The sequence below is a fragment of the Plectropomus leopardus genome, chromosome 11 (assembly GCF_008729295.1).
Source record: "Plectropomus leopardus isolate mb chromosome 11, YSFRI_Pleo_2.0, whole genome shotgun sequence".
In the NCBI taxonomy this organism is placed as follows: Eukaryota; Metazoa; Chordata; class Actinopteri; order Perciformes; family Serranidae; genus Plectropomus; species Plectropomus leopardus.
Genome location: NC_056473.1, coordinates 26,820,183 through 26,847,502, shown reverse-complemented (window position 1 = coordinate 26,847,502; position 27,320 = coordinate 26,820,183). Strand labels below are relative to the sequence as shown.

General features: G+C 39.6%; 1 protein-coding gene across 1 annotated transcript in view; it reads right to left on the bottom strand.

Moving 5' to 3' along the window:
* The window catches only part of shank3a (SH3 and multiple ankyrin repeat domains 3a), a 221,936-nt gene that overhangs the window by 91,941 nt on the left and 102,675 nt on the right, over positions 1-27,320 (bottom strand). The window contains exons 5-8 of the mRNA XM_042496156.1: positions 15,027-15,135; positions 14,312-14,463; positions 13,387-13,554; positions 8,599-8,715 (exon numbers count right to left, since the gene is read on the bottom strand). Of these exons, the coding sequence (XP_042352090.1) occupies positions 8,599-8,715; positions 13,387-13,554; positions 14,312-14,463; positions 15,027-15,135 (546 nt within the window). The remainder of the gene's footprint in view (positions 1-8,598; positions 8,716-13,386; positions 13,555-14,311; positions 14,464-15,026; positions 15,136-27,320) is intronic.

Here is a 27,320-nt window from a genome sequence, read left to right as displayed (position 1 = left end):
GTTTCAGATCCGTTTCCAAGGTGTCCCAACAACAAGCGCATTCAGTTTGTGGGTACAAGGAAATCCAGCATGTTTGAACTCAGTGGTAGCTTCTGGGACAGCTGACAATGTGGTGTCGACTTGAGAGTTTTAGTATCAGATCAAAGAAAAGAACGTCAAACAATCCTTTCTCAAACAAAGAGTCTCAGCCAAAAGAATATTATTAGGCATGCAGAATTATGTGCAAACAGATTGAATGACTCAAGCAAATACATATAAAGCACAGTAAAGACCTGAGAAAACTTGAGGAATGATTGTGCTAAAAATTAAGCCCCAATCACACAATTCCAAGCTAAAATTACTTCAGAGCTACGTGAAGCGGGTGCAACAACTAGTCCATTTGCAAAAAACGATTTTAGTTCCCATCTCGACAGCCAAAACCCTTTTTTCATACAAACAACTAATTTATACTAACGACACTAATGACGAATGTAAAGGGGGGAAAAAAGCCACCTGAGAGCTAACATCTGCCTCCTCTGGAAAATTAGCAGACAGAATGTTTATACCTGCTGCAACCATGAATCTACATAAAGACATATTTTCCAGTCAGTTACTGACAAAGGCTTTAAGGTGAGGCTGAGCAAAAATAAGTATCATAATATTTTTCACCAAATACCTCAAGATCGATGATAGTGTTGGGTTGACTATTTGTGGTTTTGCAAAATATCTACACAATGAGGTGTTAAAAATGTTGATAAATAATCAATAGTAATGTGAATACTATGTGAGTAAATATGAATATTAGAATAGCTAGAACTGTCTGGAAATTGCATCACTTTACTGGAATTCAACCTTAAAAACCGGAAAAACACAACACTTATGATAATATGGTATCCAAAATCTGAGATATAATCTAGTCTCACATCACAATATTGATATAATACTGATATATTACCCAACTGCAACTGAGAATCTTTACATTAAGACTTGATTCACATTACTGACAACAATATATCCACAGTATGTAATACCAGTCTTCAGACATGTCACCCAAAACACAAAAAAATGAAATTGTACAGAGCAGAGAGAAAGGAAAGGAAAGGAAAGAACACACAGAGCCTCAGCTCTGCAGAAATAAGCTCTTGACTTCCAACACATATGAAACTCTGGCACCACAAGAATTGCAAGTTATAAATTTAACTCTCAGCAATGTCTAGTCTCCACTCAAATTACAAAAAATTGTGAGGGTAAAAGCATGTCTATATACATTCTTAGTCTACAAACTTCAGTTTATAGGCTGCTGCTCCAAAAACTTTAATTTATACCATCTAGCCCTTATTTCTGTATGTTTACATGTTTTAATTACAGATAATCAAAGGGAGAGCAGGAAAAACAAAAAAAGGATGCAAAGACTGCCAAACATGCCACATACAAACACACTCATGAACATTTGCAAATGAGTGTAATAAGATAATGGTTATTATAAAAGGGCCTGGCGGCAAATAAACAGTTACAACTATAAGTAAAACCAACATATTGGTTTAAAATGTAGGCTAGAAATTACTTAATAGAAGGAACACATTACAACAAGCAAAAAACAGACAACCTCAATAGTTCACAACCACACATTTCTCTCCCCTGTGTGTCAGACCATTGCCATTTATTGCTTTGTGTGTAAATGAGCACAGGCCCCTCTGGCAAAAAAAGCCCAATTGTAGATTGATAGACATGGTTATGTGTCCATGTGCAGGCTGGCTGAAGGTCGATATGTAATTTAACACTGGGAGCAGAATTAACAGGACTGGCCTTGCTCTACAATCAGCACAATGACTCTGGTGACTCCTGTCACCACTGAGTCATACGTTCAGGGACATGCAGGCACAAATTAACTGAGCATGTGCTTTAGTTAATAACGTCCATCTGATTTACTCGTCAAACTGGGTGTATCTGATGAACCACTATTGTAACCACTATTTGCATGAGGTCAACATGGATGCACTGGGATACTCTCTTCCGGGAAGACACACGGATGGTAGCCATGTGGGAGCTGTGCCTGATTCTGAGCAGTATGTATAATGACTATGGTGTCAACTGGGACCACAAAAACCTGTATATAAGCCTGCAAAGTCCATGTAAACATATAGGGTGAAGACATGGGGGTATTTGTAAATGGAGCAGGTGTTATGAATAATTCATGATGACTTTAGCTGCTAATAGCCTATACAACCACTAAGGGTCTAAAACATCTGAAAACCTATATAGATAAACGCCTCTGGCTGTTAGCTTTAGCTAAATGCATATCACTCATACATTATGCAGTTATATGCACTATGTACACATACGTTACAGGGTAAGGAGTCCCAATTATCATCATTTCCAAAGTTATTTAAAAGTTAAATACAAAAAATAAAAGGAGAAATCTGTTGAGTGGGAATACGTCAATATATATAAGTAGGTTAGTAAGTAAGTCAAGATTTATTTGTATAGCACTTTCAAAGTGCTTTACAGACACATATACACACTCTAAAAATAAATGAGTGAATGAATGAATTAAACAAGTTTCAATTCCAATACAGAACACAATACAATGAGGGACAGACAAGTCACAAATAAACAATAAAAACATAACACATGGAGTTGTTCTACAGGAAGGCTTGCCTATAAAGGTAATATAAAGGCTTAAAACATGTTGGGGCTAAAACAGCTAATGCACAATCACCTTTTGCTTTGCAGTGGGAGCTGGAGATGGATAAGAGGCCAAGATTTGAGGATCAGAGTGGTCGAAAAGTAGAGTAAGGGACAAAAGAGATCAGACATGTAGCTAGGGGCGAGGTTTTGCAATGCCTTGTATGTTATCAAAAGGATCTTGAAGTTTATTCTGAATTTTACTGGAAGCCAATGGAGGGATGCAAGAACAGGTGTTATGTGGGACCGATGGCTTGTCCTAGTCAGTAGTCTTGCAGCTGCATTTTGAAACAGTTGTAAATTATTTAGAGCAGCTTGATTAAGGCAAGTGTAAAGGGAATTAACAATAATCTAAATGTGAGAAAATGAAAGTGTGTTTTAATAGCTCAAGATCCTTGTAAGACAACATACATTGGATTTTTGCAATATAGCGTCATCAAGGAAATGGATAAAGAACAATACAAAGACATATTCAAGTGAAGCACAAAGGTTGACGTATTCAACAAAAGCACAACCAGCGGGTCTGACTCCACCAGCTGGCAGCTTCTTGCACTCATGTATACCAAAGATGAGAGTGCTATATTACACAAACAGTATATGATATTTAGGACGTGCAATACCACAGTGCTATTAAACAATAATGGATATCCGTGTTCCACAAGCAGCCAAAACCTGGCTGTTAAGCCACTAGCCAATTAATATTAAGTCTGATTTTAGCTTTAATGTTAGCTTAGATTTAGTCCTCGAGCTGAGTCAACATTTCTTTGAGCACTGTTTACCATGACAAACTTTTCTATTGCTTCCTTTCATCGACACTATTTTTCTGACTACTGGGCTTCTGAATAACTTCTGAGCCGGAAAGCATGTTGTGTTTCTATGACAACTGGCAACCATGTCATGTCATTAGCTGCAGCAAAACTGCTACACTATTTAACAGTGTTTTTAAAATGGGGATTTTATATATTTATTACCTTTTCTTTTTTTTGTATTTTAATGCTGGGAAATGCTATCAGAAACACACAACACATGAACAGATACAATAAATCTTCAGGCAACCTTGTCCTGTCCTCAAGGCACCCCAGGGTGCTGCAGCACTCACTTTGGGAAACACTGGTCTAAGGGTTACACACAAAGACCATCTGGCAAATCTGAATATCTCCGTCCATGCATGTTACAAGAAATTAACCTTGTTTTATTATGTCTGTGTCTGGTGTCAATGTCAGCACATGTTACCTTTTTAAATAATTGTATGAAGGTTTGAGATCCTCAGCAGCTGAATTCTTGAATTTGTGCCATTTAGAGTCATTCTACACAAGATTGCACAGACCTATAGCATGCACAGACATGCACACACACATACACACTCACAAATACACATACACACACACAGAGGCCAATTACAGTGTAGGCCATCTGTCTTGCTCTTCTCTCCAAGGCTTCCTATAGGAATTCATTAAGAAAACCTTTCCTGTAGTATTCACCATTGTTTGCTCGATGTGAATGCATTAGCTACATAGGAATACACAGTGAGCTAAGTCGAGTACTTTACAGTAATGACGCAGGTCATTCATGTGTAAAGAGTGTGACAGATGGTTCCTCTCACAGCCATGTTTATACATTTGCGGATTCCTTCTCTCATTAGAACTGAAGCAGATTTAGCTCCACTGAATGTTTTCACATCTAAAGCACATAAGATACATGGTTTAAGTCTGACAAAAAAATAAATGAGAGCTGAATTCTTCATTATTGTGCACAACAACTGTAGCATGAAAGAAAGTAGGACTTTCTTTTCAGCGTATTATATAGTTGCCTCAAGATTTCATTGGTCTAACTGATTTGAACAGTTCTATGTGTGTCTTGTGCCACCTCTCTTTAATTCCACCCATCAGTGTTGTCGCCACTTGCCTTTACCTACCGTGTCCTTTCTCAATCATTCATCAAACCACCTCCTATGGATCTGTCTGCCAGGTAGAAACCCCTGCCATGCATCATTCACTGCTACTGATCTAATGCGCAAAGCTAAAAGCCCAGTACTTAAATGTTAATGGCCAGCTAGACCCCAGCAACTGGACTTTAAGACCACTGATCAAGCTTACAATATTGTTGATTATGTTATCTTGCCATTTATACACTATCTCCACCTTCATCCATCTGTCCCTCCTCTGTCACCCACTTTCTTTCTCCATACTGATATATTGATCTTTGCCTGGACTACTAGTTTCCCGGTCAATTCCACCAGCCCGTTTCTTTCTGTAATGATACATAATCATCCAAGCCAGGCCTGTTTCGAGCCTGCTGGAACCCTGCTAAGAGACTCCATTTCTGGGATCAATCAGCACACTGTTGTGTTCGACCTCCACTGGCAGGATAACAGCCATCCTTAGCGGTGGAAGCACACAAGAGCTGGGAACGTGTCCATTACAAGTTGTACAAGTAACTGTAAATTAAACTATTCATTCTCTTTTTGATTACATCCACTCCTGCTCAAAACACACACACACACACACACAACCCGGCCCTCCCTTCACTGAAAAGTGGAACACGTAATGACTTCAGTCACGTGGATTTGTTACCAACAGCTTGTATTAAGTTTTGATGCTATGCTTCCAAAACCCATGGGGACATGGACACACACACACACACACACACACACACACACACACACACACACACTCTCGCTCTCTCTCTCCTGAGACTATGGTGTTCCAGCCCAGTTGAAGCAGGTCATTCCTCATGACTGGAATTAGTCAAGCTTTACATAGCTACAATTACAACACGCAAACACACACACACATCCATGCACATATGTTTTACTTGTTCATATGCAAAAGAGAGAGAGAGTAAAAGAGAAAAAGAGAGAGGAGTAAAGTGCTCATTTAATGTTCATGAACTGAGCACTACTCTATTTTCCAATGAAGGAGCAAAAAAGCCTCTTCCAGAACACCCAGCATGTGTCTCTCTTAGCAGCCTCTAACCAAACAGGACAATGCAACACATGGGCACACTGTACTAAACAACACTCATCATTTTCCCAGGAGTACGCTGGTTTTCCCAGCCCTCATCTCCCAGTGTCCTCATGTACCTCTCCTGATATAGAACACATTCATTCATATTTTAACATATGCACTCCATGTATTTCCCTCCTGTTATTACAACCTCAGAAGACCCTAAAATCATATTATTACTTAATAAGCTGCTACTACGATTTAAGTTTTCCTGGTATATGACATAGTGTCATACTAACACTGACAACCAAACCATCATTTTAGGTAGTAAAAATTTCCAACTTTGGGGACTGCAAGATATGCACAAGCACTCTCTCCTGGAGGAATTCAAGCTGATGCAGATTATTGTGGAAATTGTTGAAAATTATTTACAGGATATATTTGAAAATGTTCTACATTTTCAAATTGCCAACAAGTATTATGGCAAAACCAAAATGAACATGAATTTGTGTAGCAAAAGCTTGCGATGGCACATTCTTCAGTGCCATAGACATTTAATGTTGTCTAAAAACCATTAAAAACACATCAGTGTTGCACTGGGTGACATTCATTACCACATACATGGGCACTGTGGTTTATTTTGCATCAGTGCCACATAACACTATTCTGCTGCTGTAAATACTCATTAGAGCACAAAATGTGTGTGAATGCACAGCAGAAAATAGTCCCCAGCAAATGCACTTTTTGTCTCTATATGAGAAATATTTAGTATAAACTACAAAATTTTAAAGGGGTTGATTGACAAATAGAACAATGTAAAACATCAGCATTACCCTTTAAAGAGACAGTTAACCCCATTATGAAAAAAATGTTTTCCTCCTTATATCACCTTCAGTGATATTTATCAATCTAGATTGTTTAGGTGGTAGACAGTTTATTTTGCTTCAATGCCAAATAGCACCGTTATGCTGCTGCAAATACTCACTAGAGCACCAAATGTGTATTAATATATAAAGATGGACAAAATGACAGTTCACCCAAAGTCATCATTTCAATCTCGATCGCCCCCTGGTGTCCGGTTGCAGTATAGGTTGTACAGCCCTCCCCTCCAGTGAATGGGACATAGGTCAAACTGAAAACTCAAAGTGCACAATGTAAGGTCAGTGAAGGTAGTCCTTATCACACTGATGTTTGTTCAAGTGTTTTTTATGATAAGTTTGGTTTTCATTAGTTTTTAATTCTACAAAAAGGGTATTTTCCACCATGATTGACAGCTGTGTGAGCCAATCCATGGGCTTGTGTTCAATAGGGTTGCTCGCCATTGGTTGGACGGATGTTTTGGCAGGATGTCCTCCACCGTGGATATTGCCACTGCGCAGACTCCGCTCCAAATAACGTCACCAGTGCAAGATGTCAGCACATGTATCTGGGATATTTTAGCTTCATTTAAGCATAGCAAGGGTATCTTTATTGTCCATCTTCATATACAGTCTATGGTGTTAATGCACACATGAAAATAGTCTGAATCAAGTGCACTACCTATCTATTTATTCCCGTATGAGCAACATTTGTTGCTGAGTTGGAAATGATTTAAATTTTTAAAAATTATTTTGCTTTTATTAGCTTTACTACAGTGTAGCTATAGAGTGAAAGGAAAGGGGGAAAGAGAATGGGGATGACACACAGCAAATGGCCGTAGGTTGGAATTGAACCCAGGCCGCTGCAACGGTCTCAGCCTACATGGGGAGGATGTACACATACACGCAGAGAAACATCAGCCTTATGCTTCAAGACATGCTGTGCAAAACAGAAAATGATTGGCAAACCAAGTTAAAATCCTCAGTGTGTACTGATGAATGAGAGCTTCAGGTTGTCACTGTAGTGCAAAGAATCAAAGCTGATCATTGATCCTTGTTAGGACGGTTTCATAATGACTCTGTGCAACTGGACACAGTCTCAGTCTGGCACCGATCTGGTATGAGTCACATTTTAAATACAAAGCATCAAAAAATTATAAACTACAACAAAACAATGTTTGCTGCTTTGATCCAAACCACAGAGTGCATTAACGTGTGATGGAAACCCACATGACAGGAATATCACTGATCTTTGGCCATTTCGATGCCACACTCCCACTTGGATCACCTCTCTTCAGTGTCCTCTCTCAGTCCATTATCATAGTAGGCAACAAACACAGTGGAGATAATGACCAGGTGAAGAATACCTCTGTTACAAACTGCCACTCAAGTAGATACAGGTGTGCATGTACCACGGACATGTATATACACACACACACACACACACACACACACACACACACACACACACACAAAGAGGCAAAGCATGGTGTGAATGCTATCCTAGAAATGCATATACAGGAACAATACATCTCTGCATTGCATACATGTCCTGGAGCGAGACACTGAGGCTCCACTGGGTTAAATGCTGCAGCACCTACAACTTCTGAAGGATAAGCCAAAGCTTACACACTTACCTATGCACATACTTATGTAATGCCCACACATAAATGCTAAAATTCATATATACAGACACAGCAACCCACTTAACAACAAAACATTTGTATGGGATGATTGTGGCTGAACATCTTCAATGTAAACATTTGTGAATGTTTGCTGTAAGCGGTTTTGAATCATTCTTCATACAAATTCCATGCATGGCAAATACAGTGCGGTTAGGGTATGGTTAGTTTTGAAGAACTAGATCACTTGGTTAACATTAGGGAAGATTGTGGTCTGTGCTATTTATATAAAAAATCAGCAGACTCTAAGATCTGGAATGAGCCACACCCACTGGTGAATAAGGTTTACACCAAACAGCTGTTTTGTCCTGCTATATGAATATGACACTTTCTCCTGCACTGGCACTGAACATTGGCATTGGAAACAAATTATGCACAACTGTCCAACATTCACCAAACACTCCACTCCCCAAGTGCACAAAAAATGTTTTTTTAAAAACAAACATGTACCTGGTTGTAGAGAGCACACACATGCAGGGCGGTGTTTCCAGATGCATTCTGGGCGCTCATTTCAGCTCCATAGAACAGCAGGTGTTCCAAGTGCTGCACATGGCCATAGCGACATGCCTGAAAGGACACATTCACACATTTACACTTTTCACATAATTAATCCTTGTTTACATACAAAATAAAAAGGTAGCAATCACACACTAAGTATATTTACATGCACATGACACTGCTATTTTTCAAAGTTTTTCACCGGTGGCAGTCTTGTTCAACCAATCAAACATAGCGTCCCTCTTTCATTTATGTCACCACCATCCTTAAAAAGGTTGGCGTTGCAATATCTGTACATAACATCCAAAAACCTGTTCGTCTTTCATTATGTTTAAAAGTAGCTGTGTTCCTATTTAGAATATGGGGTTTTCTTTAAGGCATCCATTTCTACCCCACAGTGTTAATTAGTTTGTGTACAAGGTATACATGGCAACACACTGAGCTGACCATAAACAAACAAGACGCTGTTTGTAACAAACCAGTAAAAACCCTAAATGAGATGCATATTCTAATTGCTCTGCATACATCATCATAAGAATGCTCCTAAAATCTGAATAATACCGCCATATTCCACATCTTCAGCTATTGACATGACCCATATCAAATTCAGAATACAGTCATGTTTGGAATAATAGTTGGATGAGTGTGCATTTAATCATAGTTAGTGTCTCTGAGAAATGTATATGAGCAGGAAAGCACATTTTACAGTCATATTTGTCATACTGACAACAAGAAATAATGTGTGGAAAAGTGTGACAAAGGCTCCACACTGTATTTTAACCAGGGATGTAATGGTTCTGTGCAGCTTCACCAAATGAGTGAACAGCACATTATGTTTTTGTGAGCTGATCAATCACAAAGAAGAAAAAGGGAAGAGAACTGATGCTACACAAACAATTGCAAGTTTGGGTGCAGCATCTCTCTCATTTGTAAATGTAACCTAACCCTTTCCTTTGCATCAAAATATAGCTAAGGCAGTGATTATGGTGGATGAATACTCACAGCGCAAATAATGTTTCTACAGATCATCTACATAATAAATTATGAAAACCCTACATAAACCGCCTCACAGTTGTATGCTTCTGCGCACCAGTCAAGTTGCACTTACAGTTTACCTCCATGTCTGTGAAAATATGGACGCTTCACATTCACAGAGGATCTACACAATCAGCACAGTTTCAAGGTGGTCCTTTAAGGTTCTTGAGTTATGGCCAAAAAAACTGTTGTATGAGGTCACCGTGACCTTGATCTTTGACCTTTGACTACCAGATTCTAATCAGTTCATTCTTGAGTCCAAGTAGATGTTTGTGCCAAATTTAAGGTAACTCCCTCAAGGTCAGTGATTGTGTTCACAAAAATTAGATGGATGAAAGGTGACAGTGACCTTGACCGTGGACCACCAAAATCTAATCAGCTCATCCTTGAGTCTGCTTGAACATTTGGGCCAAATTTGAAGACATTCCCTCAAAGTCCTCATAAGGTATCGTGTTCACAACAATGAGACAGGCGAGGTCACAGTGACCTTAAACTTTGACCTTTGACCACAAAAATCTGTTCAGTATCTCCTTGAGTCTAGTTAACAGTTTTGTTAAATTTGAAAAAAAAAAAAAAAAAAAAAACCCTCAAAGCGCTCTTGAGATATCCCGTGCACAAGAATGGGACGGACAGGCGAACAACCCGAAAACATAACACCTCTGGCCATGGCTGTCGCCACACGCAGGCATAAAAGCTAAAACTGTGACGCTGAGAAATGTTAAAACTATGGAATCTTTTCCTTGTATTTTTCCTTGGGCTTCTTCTGCTCATGCATGTCATTAACAGTCTCTAAAAGCGAGAGAGAGAACCCTGTTTGTATCACCTGAGGCAAAATCTGCGAGCCAAAATTATTCTGACAAGAGTGATGCCTTTTTTTCAACTTCTTTGTTTCACATAACTGGGAGCAATAAACTTTTCATCTAATCTCTTTCCATCTCCTCTCTCTCTTTTCCCTCCTACTCTGTGGTTTTGTCCTGTGTCATTGACAAAGAAGCACACAGACTCTCCCCAGCAATTGTTCTCTCCCTCCTGTGTTCTGTCTCACTAAGAGTGTGTGACAGCAGTGAGACAGTGCACAAATGATGCTGGGATTGTTGTTGCTTATCAGACCTTCAGCAGTGTATCCTATTGTACACAATATATACCTCTGGAATACTAATGCTGGGGAGGACACAGAAAAAGGGGGAACAAGGAGGAGGGGAAAGAAAATGTGTAGGGCTGAAGGACTTTGGGATTTACTACTCTTGAATTTATAAACACAAAAACATGATCCGAGTCCCTCAATATAAACCCCTTAAGCTGGGCATACACTGTGTGCATACACTTGTTTCTGACCTGATTTTTTAGCTGCTCGACACATTTTAGAGTTTGACTGAACTTCAGCTTCTTTGGGTGTTGTTTGCAGTGTACAGGGGGAGCGAGAACCGATCAGCTGTTCACATTTGACCATCTGAGGTTTAAATGAAATCTAATATCAGAAATTTTTGTCATCCATCATCAGACTTGCTGGAATTACAATATACACACAGGAGGAGCGTGACCTTTCTTCTCAGAATGCAATTACTCAACTCTATCTTCACATGGCAAATAGTTGTTTGCTGCAATGTTAATGTCCTGAAGTCTATTGCATCTTTGACATTGTGAGACAGGGCATGTGGCCTTGGCAGAGGTCTGTGCCCTCTGACTGCCCCTCTTGTATTATTAATAGTATACCTGCTAATGACATCAGAACATCAACATATTGGGACACCCATAAAGACGGAACGGTTCATGAATTTAGATGTTTTAAAAGTGTTTTCCCCTCTTTGAAGAAAGGTCGACCATCTGTTCATAACATATAGGACAGGTCTGAACCACTCGGGAATTTTGTTCATACATTTGAGGAAATCAAGTTCATCTGTGAATGTCACATCATAAGTGGCACAAATCTGTGCATATGACTGGTTGTTGAACGAGGCAAATTGTCTCTCTAGTTCAGATTTTTTTGTAACTACGCAACACTTTACAACACAATAGTTGCAATAGTTCACTAATAAGTGTCAGGTTTAATTTAGACTTTTGGTTATTTTTCTCCTTAGCTACAGGGTTCAGTTAAGCTTATTCCAGGGAGAAAAACACCTTGGAAACTCTGTGAACTTGTTCTCTTGCTCATGCACAATTCACACTAACAATAACAGTAAGACCTTGAGATGAAGTACACCAGGCTGATAGAGTAGCATTGAGTAACCATAAAAGAGAGCGCAGCAGATGAAGGGGGAAGTTTGGGAACATGCGATGTGATGGAAGGTTGCAGCACACTAGAAAATATTCACTGACATGGTACCTCTTTTTGCAAGTTGTGTTTCTCCTGCTACTCACTTCAAATTAATTATTATATTTGCAGTGGCAACAGATAAAATAGTGCAAATGAAATTTTAGAAAAGTGTGGCGCCATCTCCTATATACAAAGCTGTTTATTTCCAGAGAAGACTCAACAAGTTTACATACAAATAAACTACACCTTGAGTGTTTATTTAACATTACAATTTGTTTGATTCCCCTACTGTGATGACAGCAAAATGTTGCCTTTTCCTCTGCACTTATTCATATTCAGCATCAGCACCAGAAATGATGAGTCCCACGGCTTTCAGTTTGGTACCATTCACAGCACAAGAACCTTCAGACCTCCAGTGTCTTTTCTGTCACAACTCAGATTTAAGCTAAAAAGCCCTGACACAAACAAAAATAGCATGTAGGCACTAGCCTCCATTATGTTTACAGAGCAGGGCATGCCTTGAGGCAGTATGGGTAAAAAAATGCACACAATATGCCGTGTTTGCTGTTCGTAGGTCAGAACCTATTTCTTCCCTTAACACAGATGGACACCACTATTTGGACTGCCGGGTTCTGCAGCAACAGCTCAATGAGTAACTTTGTAGGGATTAATGAACTCTGAAGTCCTAGTAACTCATCAGTCGTCTGTGTTTGTGCTGGTGCAGTGCATACTGTCATTGTCAGGCGCAAACCTCGTCACAAACCTATCTCCACATTGCACTATTTTATTCTTTTTATTTCATAAATTAATTCTATTGGTCCCTCTCTGTCTGTCAGTGGGTTTTACCATTTCTCAACAAATAAAATGTATTTTAAAAAGCTTCTATCTCCATTGGATCCTTTTAAAAACACTGTATTTGAACTAATTCCTGAAATATACCAATTTTGGAGATAGGAGGTTTGCGCACAGTAGCAGCGATATCTTTGTGTAGAAAAGCATTTAAAATTTGTGAGTGTGTCATGTATAGGTTTAGGTGGGCAAAAAAAGAAGAATGACATTTGTAAGTAGTGGTTTTCCAAATATAAAATTTATGTGAGCAATGAACCTACATAAATTTGCAGACAAACAAAAAGTTTTTCAAGTATTTGTGTTTATTTCTTCTGTTCGGACATGCATTTGAAAGTGCTGACCAACATGGTGATGCCAAATCCTTTAGACTGGAAAAGAAATTACTTCCTTTCTAAGCTAGAGCTTCCCACCAGCACATGACCCCCCCCCAAGAGATTTTACCACCACCAAAGAAATTCTCAAACTGAAGGAAACACAAAAATCAATTCAATGAAACTCTGAAAACCAGACAGGACCTCTTACCCTGCACCTACATTTGTATTCTGCACACAACCCAACACTACTCAAAAGTCTGTTTGTGTTCGTGCGTCAGTGTGTATTACCTGGTGTATCTCCTGCCAGCCATTCTCATCCACACAGCCAACCTGTGCATGATCATGCAGCAGCAGCTCACAGCAGTAAGGGTCTCCTCCTACCATCGAGCTGTGGTACAGAGGAGTCAACCCCCTACTGTCTTTGTAGTCAGGTGATGCACCCAAGTCCAACAGTGTCTAGTGGGAGAAGAGAAAGGTTGAAGGTTTTAGGAATAATGCTGACATGACTGCATACAGTCCCTGGTCACTTTCGTATCTTCACCATGCAATGTGAAGGCCAAAGAGAGTATACACACAGGGCTATAACACATATGTTTTTATCACAAGGTGAATGCATGTGGAGGAAAAAAACGCAGAAAACCTCAGCAAAGTAATAATTCAGTCATAGGTACTGATCAATTCAATCACACTTCTGAAATATAAGGAGCATTCTTGCAGGGCCAGTATGAAATAAATAAATAAGATGTCATTTGGGGAAATTAGCTAGAGCATGACCTTTAGAAGATTTGCCATACCAACAGCAGCAGAAGCTTATGTATGTTTCATGGCCCAGTGACATTGAATATTTGTATAATGAAAACGACTGTGCGGAAATAACCAATTCCATTTTCAACAGTTTTGGCTCAATAGGAAATCAATTATATGACTCATGTAAATCCTTTCACTGAGTTTCAAGCCCCCTCAAACCAGACACATGCAAGGCCATTCAATGAATATGCCAGCCCCTTCAGAGCGAGCATGCTAAGCCTCACATATTTAGTAATTGCTCAAGCACGCTCTGAACTCGATTGCTCTGCCAGAGATTGCCTACCTGCAAACTCTCCTTTCCCTGACGGAAAGTTTGCAAGCAGGCAATTGTTGTAGCAAAAGGAATAAAAGAGGTGAGTCAGCATTTTGCTATGATTGTGCGTGTGTGTGTGTGTGTTATACTCACTATAAGCGCTGTGTGGTTCTTGCTGCGCACAGCCTTGTGTAGGGCAGTAATGCCATCTTTTGTTCTGAAGTCCAGATGCGCTCCTCCACTCTTCAGCACCTTGATGAGCTCTGCACATCCTTCCAGCTGTGCTGCCAGCGTTAGAGGACATTCTGTAAAATCCAAGGATAAGCGAGCAAACAATATCAAAAATCAATGTATTTCCTGTGAAATTATTGAGCATTCTTTTTGAAAAATGAACATCTAACAATTGGAGCTGTCAATACTTGAAGACAAAATTGCCCACTGCAGATATTAAACTGTGGGTTTGTATTTTTAGTGACTCTGTATTTGGATAACTGCCTTCGCTGTCGTGACTGTCAACCTCCTGTCAGCCTAAGTGACTGCTTCCTGTTGGTGTTTAACCACCCCATTCTCATGCAACCCCCCCCACCTCCTCACAGCTCCTCTGTCAGACAACAGGTCACCCAACAGGGAAATCTCCTTTATGGCTGGACAAACATTTGCATAAACGAGAGGAGATTAGCAAAGAGAGTAATCCAGCTTTGCTCAGCATGCAGAAGGCTTATTTCAGAAAATCCATACATGGTCATTTTGTGGCAAAGACAGAAAGAGAGAGAGAAAGCACAAAGAGAAAAGACAAATCAAGGTTGAAAAAAGACAATTAACTGAAGAGAGGGAGGGATGGGATATTTCTTAGCACAAACTTTCCCACCTCCTGTGTCCGGGTCATGAAAGTTGGGGTCCAGGCCTTTTTCCAGGAACCTTGAGACCTTTTCAGTGTTCCTCTGCTGCACATACTCCATAAACTTCTTCAGGTTTGCCTAATGGAGGGAGACAAGAGAGCGGGGAGCAGGGAGGGGGGAAATGGAAGAAGAGACAGCTGTGATTGGGTGATGTCAGACTTGTGTGGATGGGGATGTTAAATAATGCAGTTCAGAGATGAAAGCTTAAGTCGCTGCTCTCTCCTTCTGTGTTTGAAGATTTTATTTCTGTTCTGTCATGCCAAGCAAATGGACCATGTGCAGGAGATATATAAGCTATAATAGGATGGGCCAAAAAAAGTCAAGGAATTGGCTTTAAAGTAACAGTGGAATAAAAACCTTTCCTTTGGATATTAGTGCCAAGAAAATGAGATTCTCAGGCTAATGTCAAATTTTGAGTTCAAATGTTTTAATATCGTACAGTGCCTGAAAGCAAAACTTTTACATCACTGATGTTTAAAACCATTTTCATAAACAAAGCCCAAACATGCAAATCCTACACAGCCAAGTCTCTATACACACATACAAATACACTTAATTTCCTCTGTGACTTATGATTAAAACTATTCATCACCTCTGCTGATGGCTGTAAGCCGGTAGAGTATAGGGTGAAAAATGAAGCTATGAGCAAGGTAACAGCATTTATATTCTATAACAAATTACAATTACATGAAGAAACAGGGCAACAATCTATCTTGGAGTAACTAAGACATAATATTACACCCAGAAAGTATCTAATGACTATGTACTGAACTTACAAAAGACATGAAGTAAAAATAGTAAATATTACAACAAATTAACCACACTATAGTTTAAAACTGAACGTAAGAAATAGTAATAATAGCTTATTATGTGTTTTGATGAAGTAACCGCACAATATCTGTAGTATCCCAAATAAGCTCTACAGACAACTTTCATTACTCTTGCATTGTCTGTTTCCCAGTCATTACATAACATCCACATGTGCAAAAGCCTCCAGACACACACAAAACATTTTACACAACTTAATTACTTAGCAAAGGCATTAAAGTAACACACTTGAATACATGCAAACATCAAATGCAAGAATGCGAACAGAACGCAGCAGCCATTTTTGACACTCACCATGTGCGGCATCATATACCGTATGTCCCTCGTCCTTAAAAGTCACACACTACACCTTCCAAATCTCACATCACACACTCCTTTTTCCTTCACACCATGTCATCTGCAATCCGCTAGCCTCTACAAGCCTGCTTCTCTTCACACACGCCACACTGACACTCTGCGAGGAGCTGCCGACCGCTACTCTCACCATCTCCAAGTCAAACTGAGTGAGAGGAATTCACTTTGGCTTTTTCCTTTTTTTCAGATGTTCTGTGAGGCAGTTGTTATGGTGATGGGATACAAAGACAGCTCTGGCAGCCAATGTACACATGAGTGGGAAGAGCATTGAGATTGTGTGTTTGTGTGTGAGTGTGTGTGTCAGTGTGTCCTGTACAATGCCTCAGATACTGCCTTGAAGAGGCTCGCTGATGATTTGCCAGTGATCAGCTGGATCTGATGTGTGGTTTATTGCCTGTTAAACAGGGGGCTGATAAAAAGCCTTTGTAATCATTTATCTGTTTTGGTGAGGGTCTTAATAAACTCTTTATATTTCCTCCCTCTTGCTATCTTTCTCTCTCTAACAAACACACATAAATGCACACAGACACGTGCAAATACACAAACAGAATTATTTCCAAGTCACAATGACATACTGACAATGTCTAAATCTTCAGAAACAAAAGGACAACAGTCTGTCATAAATCAAAGCTCTGTGCAGAACTGGCAGAGAGACAATCTGTTCGTTGTTATTTTGCTGTGAAATTATAAACACATATTTAAGAATATCTACTACTAAAAAATTGATTAAGAGAGAATTTTATTTTACCTTCATACAATTCTAAATAACAGTTAGGCTTAATATGAAATGAATTACTTTACTTTACATTCCAAACTTTTTCACCTAAATTTTAATACATAGGTAAGACAGATTTATATTACAGTTTATATTTTGAGTTCAACAAAATTTCCGAAAATTTCTCCCATTTTATCCTTTGGCAACATTAAAAAATCATCCAAACTTTAATCTCTGCATGTCTTTTATGTCTCCTCCTTTAGGAGACAGATCCTGCAATTCTCTTTTATCTTGACTTAGTCAAAAACTCTCTGCCATGTTCCCAGCTTGAACAAAATATTCTGGAAAAACCTTCCGCTGATACAGAGAGATGAGTGTGGATCATTTTATTTCAACTACCTGTATACTGATTACCTGCTAGTAGCAATCATTCAACAGTTGATAGGTCTATCTTTTGCATATTTATTTTCATTCATCATCCAAGCTCGTGCATGCGTAAGCAGCAGGGCTTGGAAATGACTGGCAAGAGGGGTAAAGTCCTCCTACTCAGTTATCAAAAATAGTTGAAAATAAATATGAGTAGAAAAAAGAAAAACAGCATCCTAAGTTTGCATTTCATTCGTTTGCCAAGTTTCATTCACATCCGAATATGACTACTGTCTCTCTTGATCAATCACACTGCAGTTTTTTTCAGTTCAGTTTAGTCTGGATGCATTATTTTCATTGTCTTCTGAGAAGAAACTGAATTTTTAAAAATCTTTTAATGACTCATCGTTTATTATAAAGTGGCTGTGGCTATGGCATCCATCAAAACCACTGTATAAGGAAAAATAAAACATTAATGTAAAAATGACTCAATAACTGCGCAGTAGATGATAAACTGGTTAGGACCAAGCACCAGGTGAATCACATAACCATGTGCCATAAAACCTTGCTAGGTGGCAAGGACAGAGCATTAGGACATTGACAGAGTATGCACTTTATATTCCAACACAAAATTTCATAGAAAAACAAAAAATGAGCATTACAATCGTCAGCAAGTGTCCTGAAATCTAGTGAGCTAAAATATTATTCATTCAGTCTCTTAAGAAACACAAAACAATGTTTTGTCAGACTATGAGTCATGGGGCTCTATCTTACCCTCGGCGCAAGGCAGTGCACGGCACAGCACAAGTGTCAGACTGGCGCTGTTGTCATTTTCACGCCTGGCGCCCACGTCCTTTAAATAACAAAATGTACTTGCACCCATCTGTGCACCAATGGGCGTGTCGGCCTTAAAGAGAGGTGTGGTCAGGCACACTGTTGGCAGATTGCTATTTTGAGGCAACAGAAAGCGAATGCACCATTTACCAAATAAAAGTCTAAAAAAAAACCTCTGTGCCTGGTGCCGCACCTGGCACCAAGATTATCCACCATTTAACTAGCAAAATGGACTTTGACTGTCCATGCGCTATCGATTGTCTAAATAGGGCCTATAGAGTTGATACACTATACAGGCTATACAAGGCGTGTGAGGCAAAACGTTGTTGTAAGCATGTAGGCTTCTCTGGCAGTCAGCCATGATTGTAACAGCATGACATCCTGTCTGAATCCACTGAATAAAGTGCCGCAGGAAGTTATAAACCACTAACACAGAAACGCCAATCAATCACACTAATAAGAGACGGCTGAAGAGCTCTGACTGAAATCATACTGTGTTTCATGGTGAAACCATGTTGCATGTAACTATTCCCAAATAAAAGCATAATTATTGATCAGGGAAAGTCACTGAATGTGCAATATATACCCTATTTTGTAAAGTATAAATCCATGCCTATTACCATCTTAAACCTGGTAAAGTGTTGTTGCCCGGGTGGTGCAGTTGTTTAAATTTGCCAAAGGGGCATACCAAAAACAACTTAATAGATAAATTTGATCCAGAATTTACTCGCCACAAAAAACAAAGCCCCCAGCAGCTTCAGTTGTTCATAACCTTTTCTACAACAGACTAATACTGCTTTTTTACCAAAATGAACATGTGCATGTGGCTTTTTTAAACAAAACTAAAAACATGCCATAGATGGCTCTTTCTTTGCCAGTAGAGCAGAGTATTGTACACAGCTCTGCAGCAGACAAGTCTGCCTTTGTGTGTGTATGTGTATGTGTGTGTGTGTGTGGGGGGGGGCAAACAGGTAAACAGTAGAAAGCAGCAAGGAGCGAGGTCTGTGAAAACTTTACAGAGGTTACTTCTATTTATATATTGCTTAGTTTATCCAGTCTCTCTTTCAAAATCAGTGCAAACTAATTTGGATTGATGTTTTAGTTCTGCTTAGGTGGAGACGGGCAGTATTAAGTGACAGCATGTCAGTGTATCTCACCAGTTAAGGGCATGTTCACCGAGGTGTTGAGTTTCCATCAATGCTGCTCAGAGCCAGAGGTGATAAATACCCGTGACCACCACAGAGTCAATTGATCTGGGTGTGAATGCCCATTGTACACTTTCCCATTGCATTAAAAAGCCAGTTAGCACGTGTTAGCAGGTTTTTGTGAAGTGGAAAAGAGGCCTATGCTATGCTGTGTCCATACACCCTCTTGCAGCTTCGCATATTGATTACAAATTTCATGTATGGTTGTGGTTACCTCCATAGACTATGTGTGAGTTTATCCGTAAAAGCCATCACATACACAATTAAACACAAATGCACCTGATGATTAAAGGGAAAGAAGTAAACAAGACATAGAAATGATACAGTCAGATGCCAAAGTGTAAGTACACATGTATGTATGGACTTGAATAGCTAGATACCTATGCATACTTATGTACATTATGTACGTTATGTTGACAAACGGGGGGGCAGGAAGCTAACTGCATACCACCGAGTGTTCAGGGGCACTTAAGAGAGACTTTAAACCTAGATAAAAGAGAAACACAAAAGAAATCTATAGTTCTTAAAATACTACAGATGTGATTCATCTTGGATAGAAAAAGTTACAAATCCTGAATAAAAGAACTATTTCACTGCTGGAAAGATGGTCCTTTAAAAAGAAAAACATGGGTTGTCTATGCAATAGAAAGATGCAAATACTTTGGAAATTGGTGCTACATGACCAGAGCAAACTGAACGCAATGAACGCTCCCATGGGTAGGTGACTTTATACAAACTCGTGTGTTTGACACAATGACGGCAGGCTGGTAACAAACAATCTCATGTTACAGTTAAATGGTAAACAACATGTATTTGGTAACATCTGAGGTGAGGAACAGGCAATGCGGTGACAGAATCTTGGTTCGTATTTTATCAATGATGCTTAGTTTCACTATTTGATCTCAGTTTTTTCAGCCTACGTTTTCAGTATGTATTATACAGTATGGCGCCGGATGACAAGCTGCGTGTCATCATGCGGTGTTGCATTGACACATACTACCCACGTTGTAATGACACAAAGCTGGTTGAAAATTGGCAAAGTATTCCTTCAACTGGACATCTGCACAGAGATATTAAAAAAGCAGCACACATTGTGCTTTCTGTTTGAAGGAAACAGGTCAACAATGTCACATGATTCAGTTTGAGGCCAAACTTGCTGATGTTGTGATACAGAGTGAATTCTTCTATCTAAAATCTGTCTCACAGTTTGCAGGATTTAATATTAAGTGGAAAAGCTCCATTTTATCATTTCGTGAGCCTCACGTAAGTCTACATTAGGACAAGTTACAAGTATGAGGAAATCACCTAATCATGCAGATTCCTATGTGTGCATGGTGAGAGAAGAGAGTCCCTAAAGAGTCCGAAAAGTCCAGGTCTGTTCATAAAACATCCAGGATGCCCGGGACACTGATTCCACACCACTGAAGTTGCTCCTGGCCAGTAGCAATTTTGCTTTCAGCCACACTTGTTGCTGTATGTAACAGTATGATGCCATTATGTAAACAAGTGAAAATATTGCCATTATCACAATATAAGTTTTTCTTATCATATTAAAAATTAAACTGGTATTATTGTAGACAATATTACATGGCACACCCCTAAAGTACACAGATGTAAGGATACAGTTATTTACTCATTAGCAGCACTTTTCTGCACTCAACTTCCCAACTTTTGACAAAGTTTGACTAGTGGTCTTTGCTGCTTCTGTGCACACACTAGTATCATGAGGATGTTGTAACCCTGCTGTGCTGCATCAAGCAAAAAGGAGAGAGGGACAACAAACAAAGAGAAGAAGAGAGAGAGGAAGGGCGAAATGAAAGATAGTGTCTAATCTCAGTGCAGCAGAGCAAGAAACAGCAGCAATAATCAACTCCGAGAATCTATGGCAATTTACCAACTTGTTAAACCAAGAAAATAGCCTGCAGATTCTGTTTGATGCTCAGCACGGATCGTCTCCTCCATATGATTAGAAATTATTCTTCAACTACACCATTTATTTTGTGCTTTTGATATGAATATGATTTTTGTCTTGGCACATTCTGTTAAGAGACGGCTACAAACTCCACTGACAGAGAATCTGATAAATATAGATTAGTAAACATTAAAACAAAATCGAATGTAATAAATTAATGGCACAACTAATGTTAACGTTGACTCAATGTTTATTTAGTAACCTTTGAGACACCCCCTACCAATGACTGGTATTAATGAACAAGGATGGATGACAGGACAGCTCTCCGACAGTGAAACCAATATCATGATTGCCCTTTGACAGCTGGCTGCAGTTTAAGGGCGATCACACCGAGATGCATTGCGTCTGGCGCGAACACTCCAAAAACAACTTGGTGCAACTGGAAAAACAGCTGGGAGTGCCTGTGGCCAAAAGTGACATTGAGGAGCCGTGTGACTCTGTGCCTTCAGAGGAAAAGTTGAAAATATTTCAACTTTTTAGCTCACCCAAAACCCGCCAGAAAAACGCAGCAAGAGAAAAGTGCTTGACAGGCGCACTGTACCATAGTGAAACAATGGTTTCATTTGCGATGCTTCTCTAGTGAAGCTTCTCGGTGTGATTGCCCCCTAAGTTGTAAAACCCATGTTATTGGATGGGACATGGGCCAAACTAATAAATCTAAGTCCACATCAGATTTATTTTTCCCAAAGATGGTTTTGTCATTTTAGATAGTATCACCCTGAAGTTTGTTCAGGTGTTCTGATAGGTTTGTATATGATTCTATTCATTTGATGCTATACCTCCCTGTTAGGTCAGATGGTGTATGAGCGGGAATTTGATGCTGAAGATCCACTTGCAGATTGCTACTGTGCATACTCTGGCTCCAAATTATGCTACAAACCACACTATGGTAGCACTTGGCCTGGGATATTTTAACTTTATTTTTGTAAAGTGGGAGAAGGGAGATGCAATATCCATCTTAGATACAGTCAAAGCCCCTTTCTTTGTAATGCAACTTCACTATGATATGTAGCAGCTGTCTTTTTATTTAGCAGCCAGGGTTTAGTCTCATGTTGTGGGCAGCGCTGTTACTCCCAATGCATTTAAGAGCTTAGAATTGCAGGGAACTGTCATCAGAACTACACCTGAAGGACTTCAGACCCCTTGCTACTTGAGGATTCAGCCCCCCTCCTGCAGACTCTTTCTTAATATTGGAACAATTGGTTATGTGTCCTGAATACTATGCAGCACTTTTAAAGGATCACCAATCAGAGGCATAGGATGAATGGAAGAGGTACTCCAGCTAGCAGGACAAAGAGGATAAAGGTTCCTTCTTTTTGTTTAGTACCCTGAGGAGGCTCTTGTCTCCTCCACCACCAAGGGGGGATTATCTGACATTACCTGATAAAAGCCTGGGTAGGAGGCCAGAAATTACACAGACAACATGACTCCCCCTGCCTCCCCTGCTGTCGTCCCTGCCTCTTTACTCACTGTGTTCTGCGGCTATTCCCCCTTTGTTTTTCCGGTCCTTCTATAAAATGTTTTTGCCATAGTTTCATAAAAGGAGGTGCACACACTCAATGTCCTGTTTGATAGCAAATGTGCATCCATGCGTGACACATGCACATATGTGTGTCAGACACTTTCACTGCCCTATATTTACACTCATTACCACATGGCTACATAGCCCCTGGTCCCTCACAGCTGGCCTACAGTACGCTGGGCCATGGATGAGTAGTAATTACAATGTTCACCAACATGATGCTTATTCGGGAGGATCATACACTGGCCTAATGTGAGCTGACCTGTAAAATACACACATGTTCTGAAGCGTCACAACTGCTTAGGCAATAAACAGGGAGCCAGTGCAGTGGGTCATGGGTATGCTCTGGGGACCGTCAGACATCAGGATGATATGAGTCCAGCCTAAACAGTTGGGAAAGAGCAGAGGCCTCAAGCAGACGTGAAAGTAATGCTTTAACCCACTGAAACAGCATCCTGCTGTCAGTGCAAGCTGCATTTCAGATTTTGTATCATGGAGACAACCATATTGTTATGATCAAAGATATTCTACACGTGATATAAAATGACTAAAGTCCACAGGAAGGAGACCGACTGCACTGTGTAGGAACGTTAGCCATTTCACACGGTCATCCCTGATAGTTGGCAACAAGGTATGCTGTTAAAAATGGTCACTGATTTTGTTGTGGCTACAGCAAATGACTCACATGGGGCTACTTTCCGCTCCCAACTCATCAGGTATACCCTGTCAGCATCGAGCTGTCATATTTGAACAGTGAAGAGGATTCAGATGCCAGGTGACTTGTCTGTTCAGCCTGTCTGACGGTGATGTGGAAAACAGCCATGACACTGACTGATGGTCTGATAAATCAGACCCAACACTGTCACTGATGAGCAACACAGCTGAAACTCCTGTGGTTAATTTGATTAAATCATTCACTTGTAAGCACACTATTAAAAAATAAATACAGAGTTAGTTTTGTACATATAAAATATAATATTTCAAATTATTACAGTAGTAACCAACACATTAATCAAATTTGGCTAGTCAATACAACATATTTGACCATTCAATCCTTTTTTTCCATTTAGAGTTTGAACAAGGATCAGAGGGACATTCACGGTGACAACAATGTTCCCATTATATAGCAAACAAGCCAAGTTATCCCACCAAGGTAATGTATGCTATCTACACCAATGAACATTTTTTGGCAACAGTAGATATCAAACGAAAGCAAGAGGCTAAATCATATTAGGTTCCTGTGAGCTGTACATTCACCACTTGTAAGCAGATGGCAGAAGAAAAAGCTATCTCTGAGCCTGACAGGGCAAACACTCCCTTCCTGCCTCTATCTCACTAAATCTTAGCCCCGGTTTGGGTCCATAGCCGCCTGTGCCGCCTTAGCAGCGTGAAAGTGAGAAGCGCTCACTCTGCAGATAGATTTGGGAACCCAAACATTCCCAAGTACACTGACTGACAAAGAAAAAAAACAACAAAAAAACTGCTCGACTTGATGAATCTAAGGCGAGTGAGGGGTCTCAGACTGATTATTCAAATCCTCACCTTTCAGGGGAGAGCACTACAAATAACAGTCATTATGCGGGCGTGTCCATTACTACAATCCTATCAAAAGCATTAGCAGACTATGTTTTGTTCTATGAAAGAGAGGTTCTCTTACAACAAACTGTGGCATCAATAGTCAGTCACACGTTAAAAGAGACAACTGCCTCTTCTTGTGTGTAGTCACGTCAGCAAACACAAACACCCTGATCTGGCACAGAGTGTTCCTGATTCTCTTTCTGTCTGTGCTTTGTTGACAGTCACTTATATAAAGACTGGAGAGAGGGCGGGCAAGCCATGACCTCCGTCTCCCAGATGCTTTGTACAGAGGCCGATCTGCTGCAGGGGCACTGCATTTTAATTAGACACACAAAGCTCGAGACACACAACTCCATATTAGATTCATGCCGCATCCAGCTACATTCTTACAGACCCACTCACACAACTTATAGTAGTAATACTTAGTAAGTAGTCATAAGTGTGTATTTTAGGGAGGACACAGGGGACTTGTCCCCCTGAATACTGACATGTGCATCAGTCATTACCAATAAAAACATAGCATACAACTTTTACTTTAACACAATTAAAGATCTGCATCTGCATATAAACTGGTGCATAAAATTCACCAGAATGCAGGAAAAAAAGTGTCTTTTGGTGGAGGACTCCCCAAGTCCCAGTTTTTGTGTGCGTCCCCTCCAATATCAAAACATATCCTACAACCTTGTAAATAAGAAACTACTAAACACATTTACATTAATAAATCTCTGTCAAAATAACTTAAAATGCCCTGTACCATCACATTAGATAATAAAAAACATCAGATCATCAAGTGTAGTGCACATCAATATGAAGACAGAAAAAGTGCTGGTTGAGACAGGATTTTTTTTTTTTTCAATCTGGAATACAATACGAATGTAGGCAATGCTAATGTAAGACATTTGGGTCTTTTTGATAATGTTGTATACATAAGGGCCTCTAGCTCTGGAAGAACTGAAAATAGAGGGAAGTATGCAGTCTATTCACTCAGCTCCCTAGCTGAGGAAGATAAAAGCAAGAGGCATAAGCATACAAAGATTCACTTCAAGTCTCCGGCAAAACCACAAAGGAAACAACGATGGTGGAGACTGTATAGCGAAGCTGTTACTGATCTACTGCATCTTCTATTTGACTCTAGGTTCACTATCAAAACAGAGGCTCCTATTTTGAATCTTCTTCTCATCAGAAGAAGAAAAAAAACAGGCAAATGGCTTTGCTAGTTTTATTTGTCAGTTTATTCTATAATTCATGGATTTATTGCAGAGTATGAAGGTCTAGAAGCATGTTCTCATTAAAAATGCAACACAATGATACGGTGTGGCAGAAACACAAGAAAATGGGGTCACGTGAGGGGAAGGAACGGAGGAGAGTGGTGCAAAAACATGACAGACGAAGAGAAAACAGAGTGAGGATAAGAGATGAGAGAAGAGTATTCTATTTACAGCTCTAAGATCTCTTATCACGTGCAATATTGGTTTCTCTTGAAACTTTGCTAGTAAAAGACAGTGACCCCCTTTGACAGAAACATCCTACTGATACGCTGTAGAGTTGTGTAAAACCGTAGATGTTTACTATAAAACCGTCAAAGGTGAGTCAGTGTTCGGATTACTTTGGTGCTCAGGTGCAGTTGATAGTCAATCTGTTTAGGTTTGGATCAGACATGATTATTTTTCTTTTTTCCTTTTCAGTCCATCCAAGGTTTAGGTGAGGTCTTGTTTAATTATCAGCTGAGCACCAACAAGGAGTAAAATGTGCTTTTGTGAATCCATCAGTAAGGATCACAACACACTGGCAAACAGTTTTTTTTCGATGATTTGAAATATATGGTTTTGGTCTTTGCCTGTTTTCAGACTGTACTCTTGCTGACCATTAAACGCCCTCTCTGACTGTCAGCCAACCTTATTATGGCAAGTAATGGCTCCATGTCAAACAGGCTCCTGGTTGTCTCCCTGAAACAATGGATATACAGAAGGCACTGGCATCTTCAGCTTCCTGTGTTGTTAATCTAGGATAAACATGTAAAAGCGTTAGTTTAAGTGTGTGTGTGTGTGTGTGTGTGTGTGCGTGTGCGCGCGAATCTGTCAGTCCCTCTGTGTGAGTGAGCGTGTTTACATGAAAATTAAGAAAGAGTATTATATACATATATAAACACCATAGCCTCTTTTCAGACACCAGGATAAGACTGAATATACTACCTTCTGTACTCTAAAAGAAAAAGCAATACTATTGCATGTACACACCTAAACCTGGTTACTAAGCACAGCCGAATATCAAACGGCATTGTCAACATATTGGATTTTTACTGTTTCGAGCCCTATGAATTAAAGGCCTTTTATGCTTTTCTAACCATTCTGAATGCCTGTACCTGGTTCTTGTACACCATCGTTTTTTGGTTATGAGTTCCTCCCTTTTATTGATGTTTTATGTCATACTAAAGGCAGACGCTCGTGTGTTAAACGTCACGCCTGACATGTCTCCTTTGATCACAGGATGCTGCGATGCAGTGTATAATCACACCCAGTGTAAAAGTGTGTAAAAGCTCATGAGCGTTATAAAGGGGGGAGTTTGTTGTGACCTTATAGCACGTTCCCTTTTTAAAAGTGGCTACAGTCACTGCAGCATCTATATATATATATAAATATATATAAGACTATGGTAGTAGATGTACAGTAGATTGGTCTGTGTTTGTAAACATCACAGTGCCTGCACAAATAGATAGACTCGAGTGTTTGAGTCAGAGCTGTCACATTCCATAAGAAAATTTTAAAAAAATCCATTAAAGTGGTAAAGATTTACATTAACAAACATTTTGCAAACAAACTAACAGTAAAAAAAAAAAAACCTGAAACATATCACTTGCAGATAAATACAGTATAAAAGCCTCTGGCATGT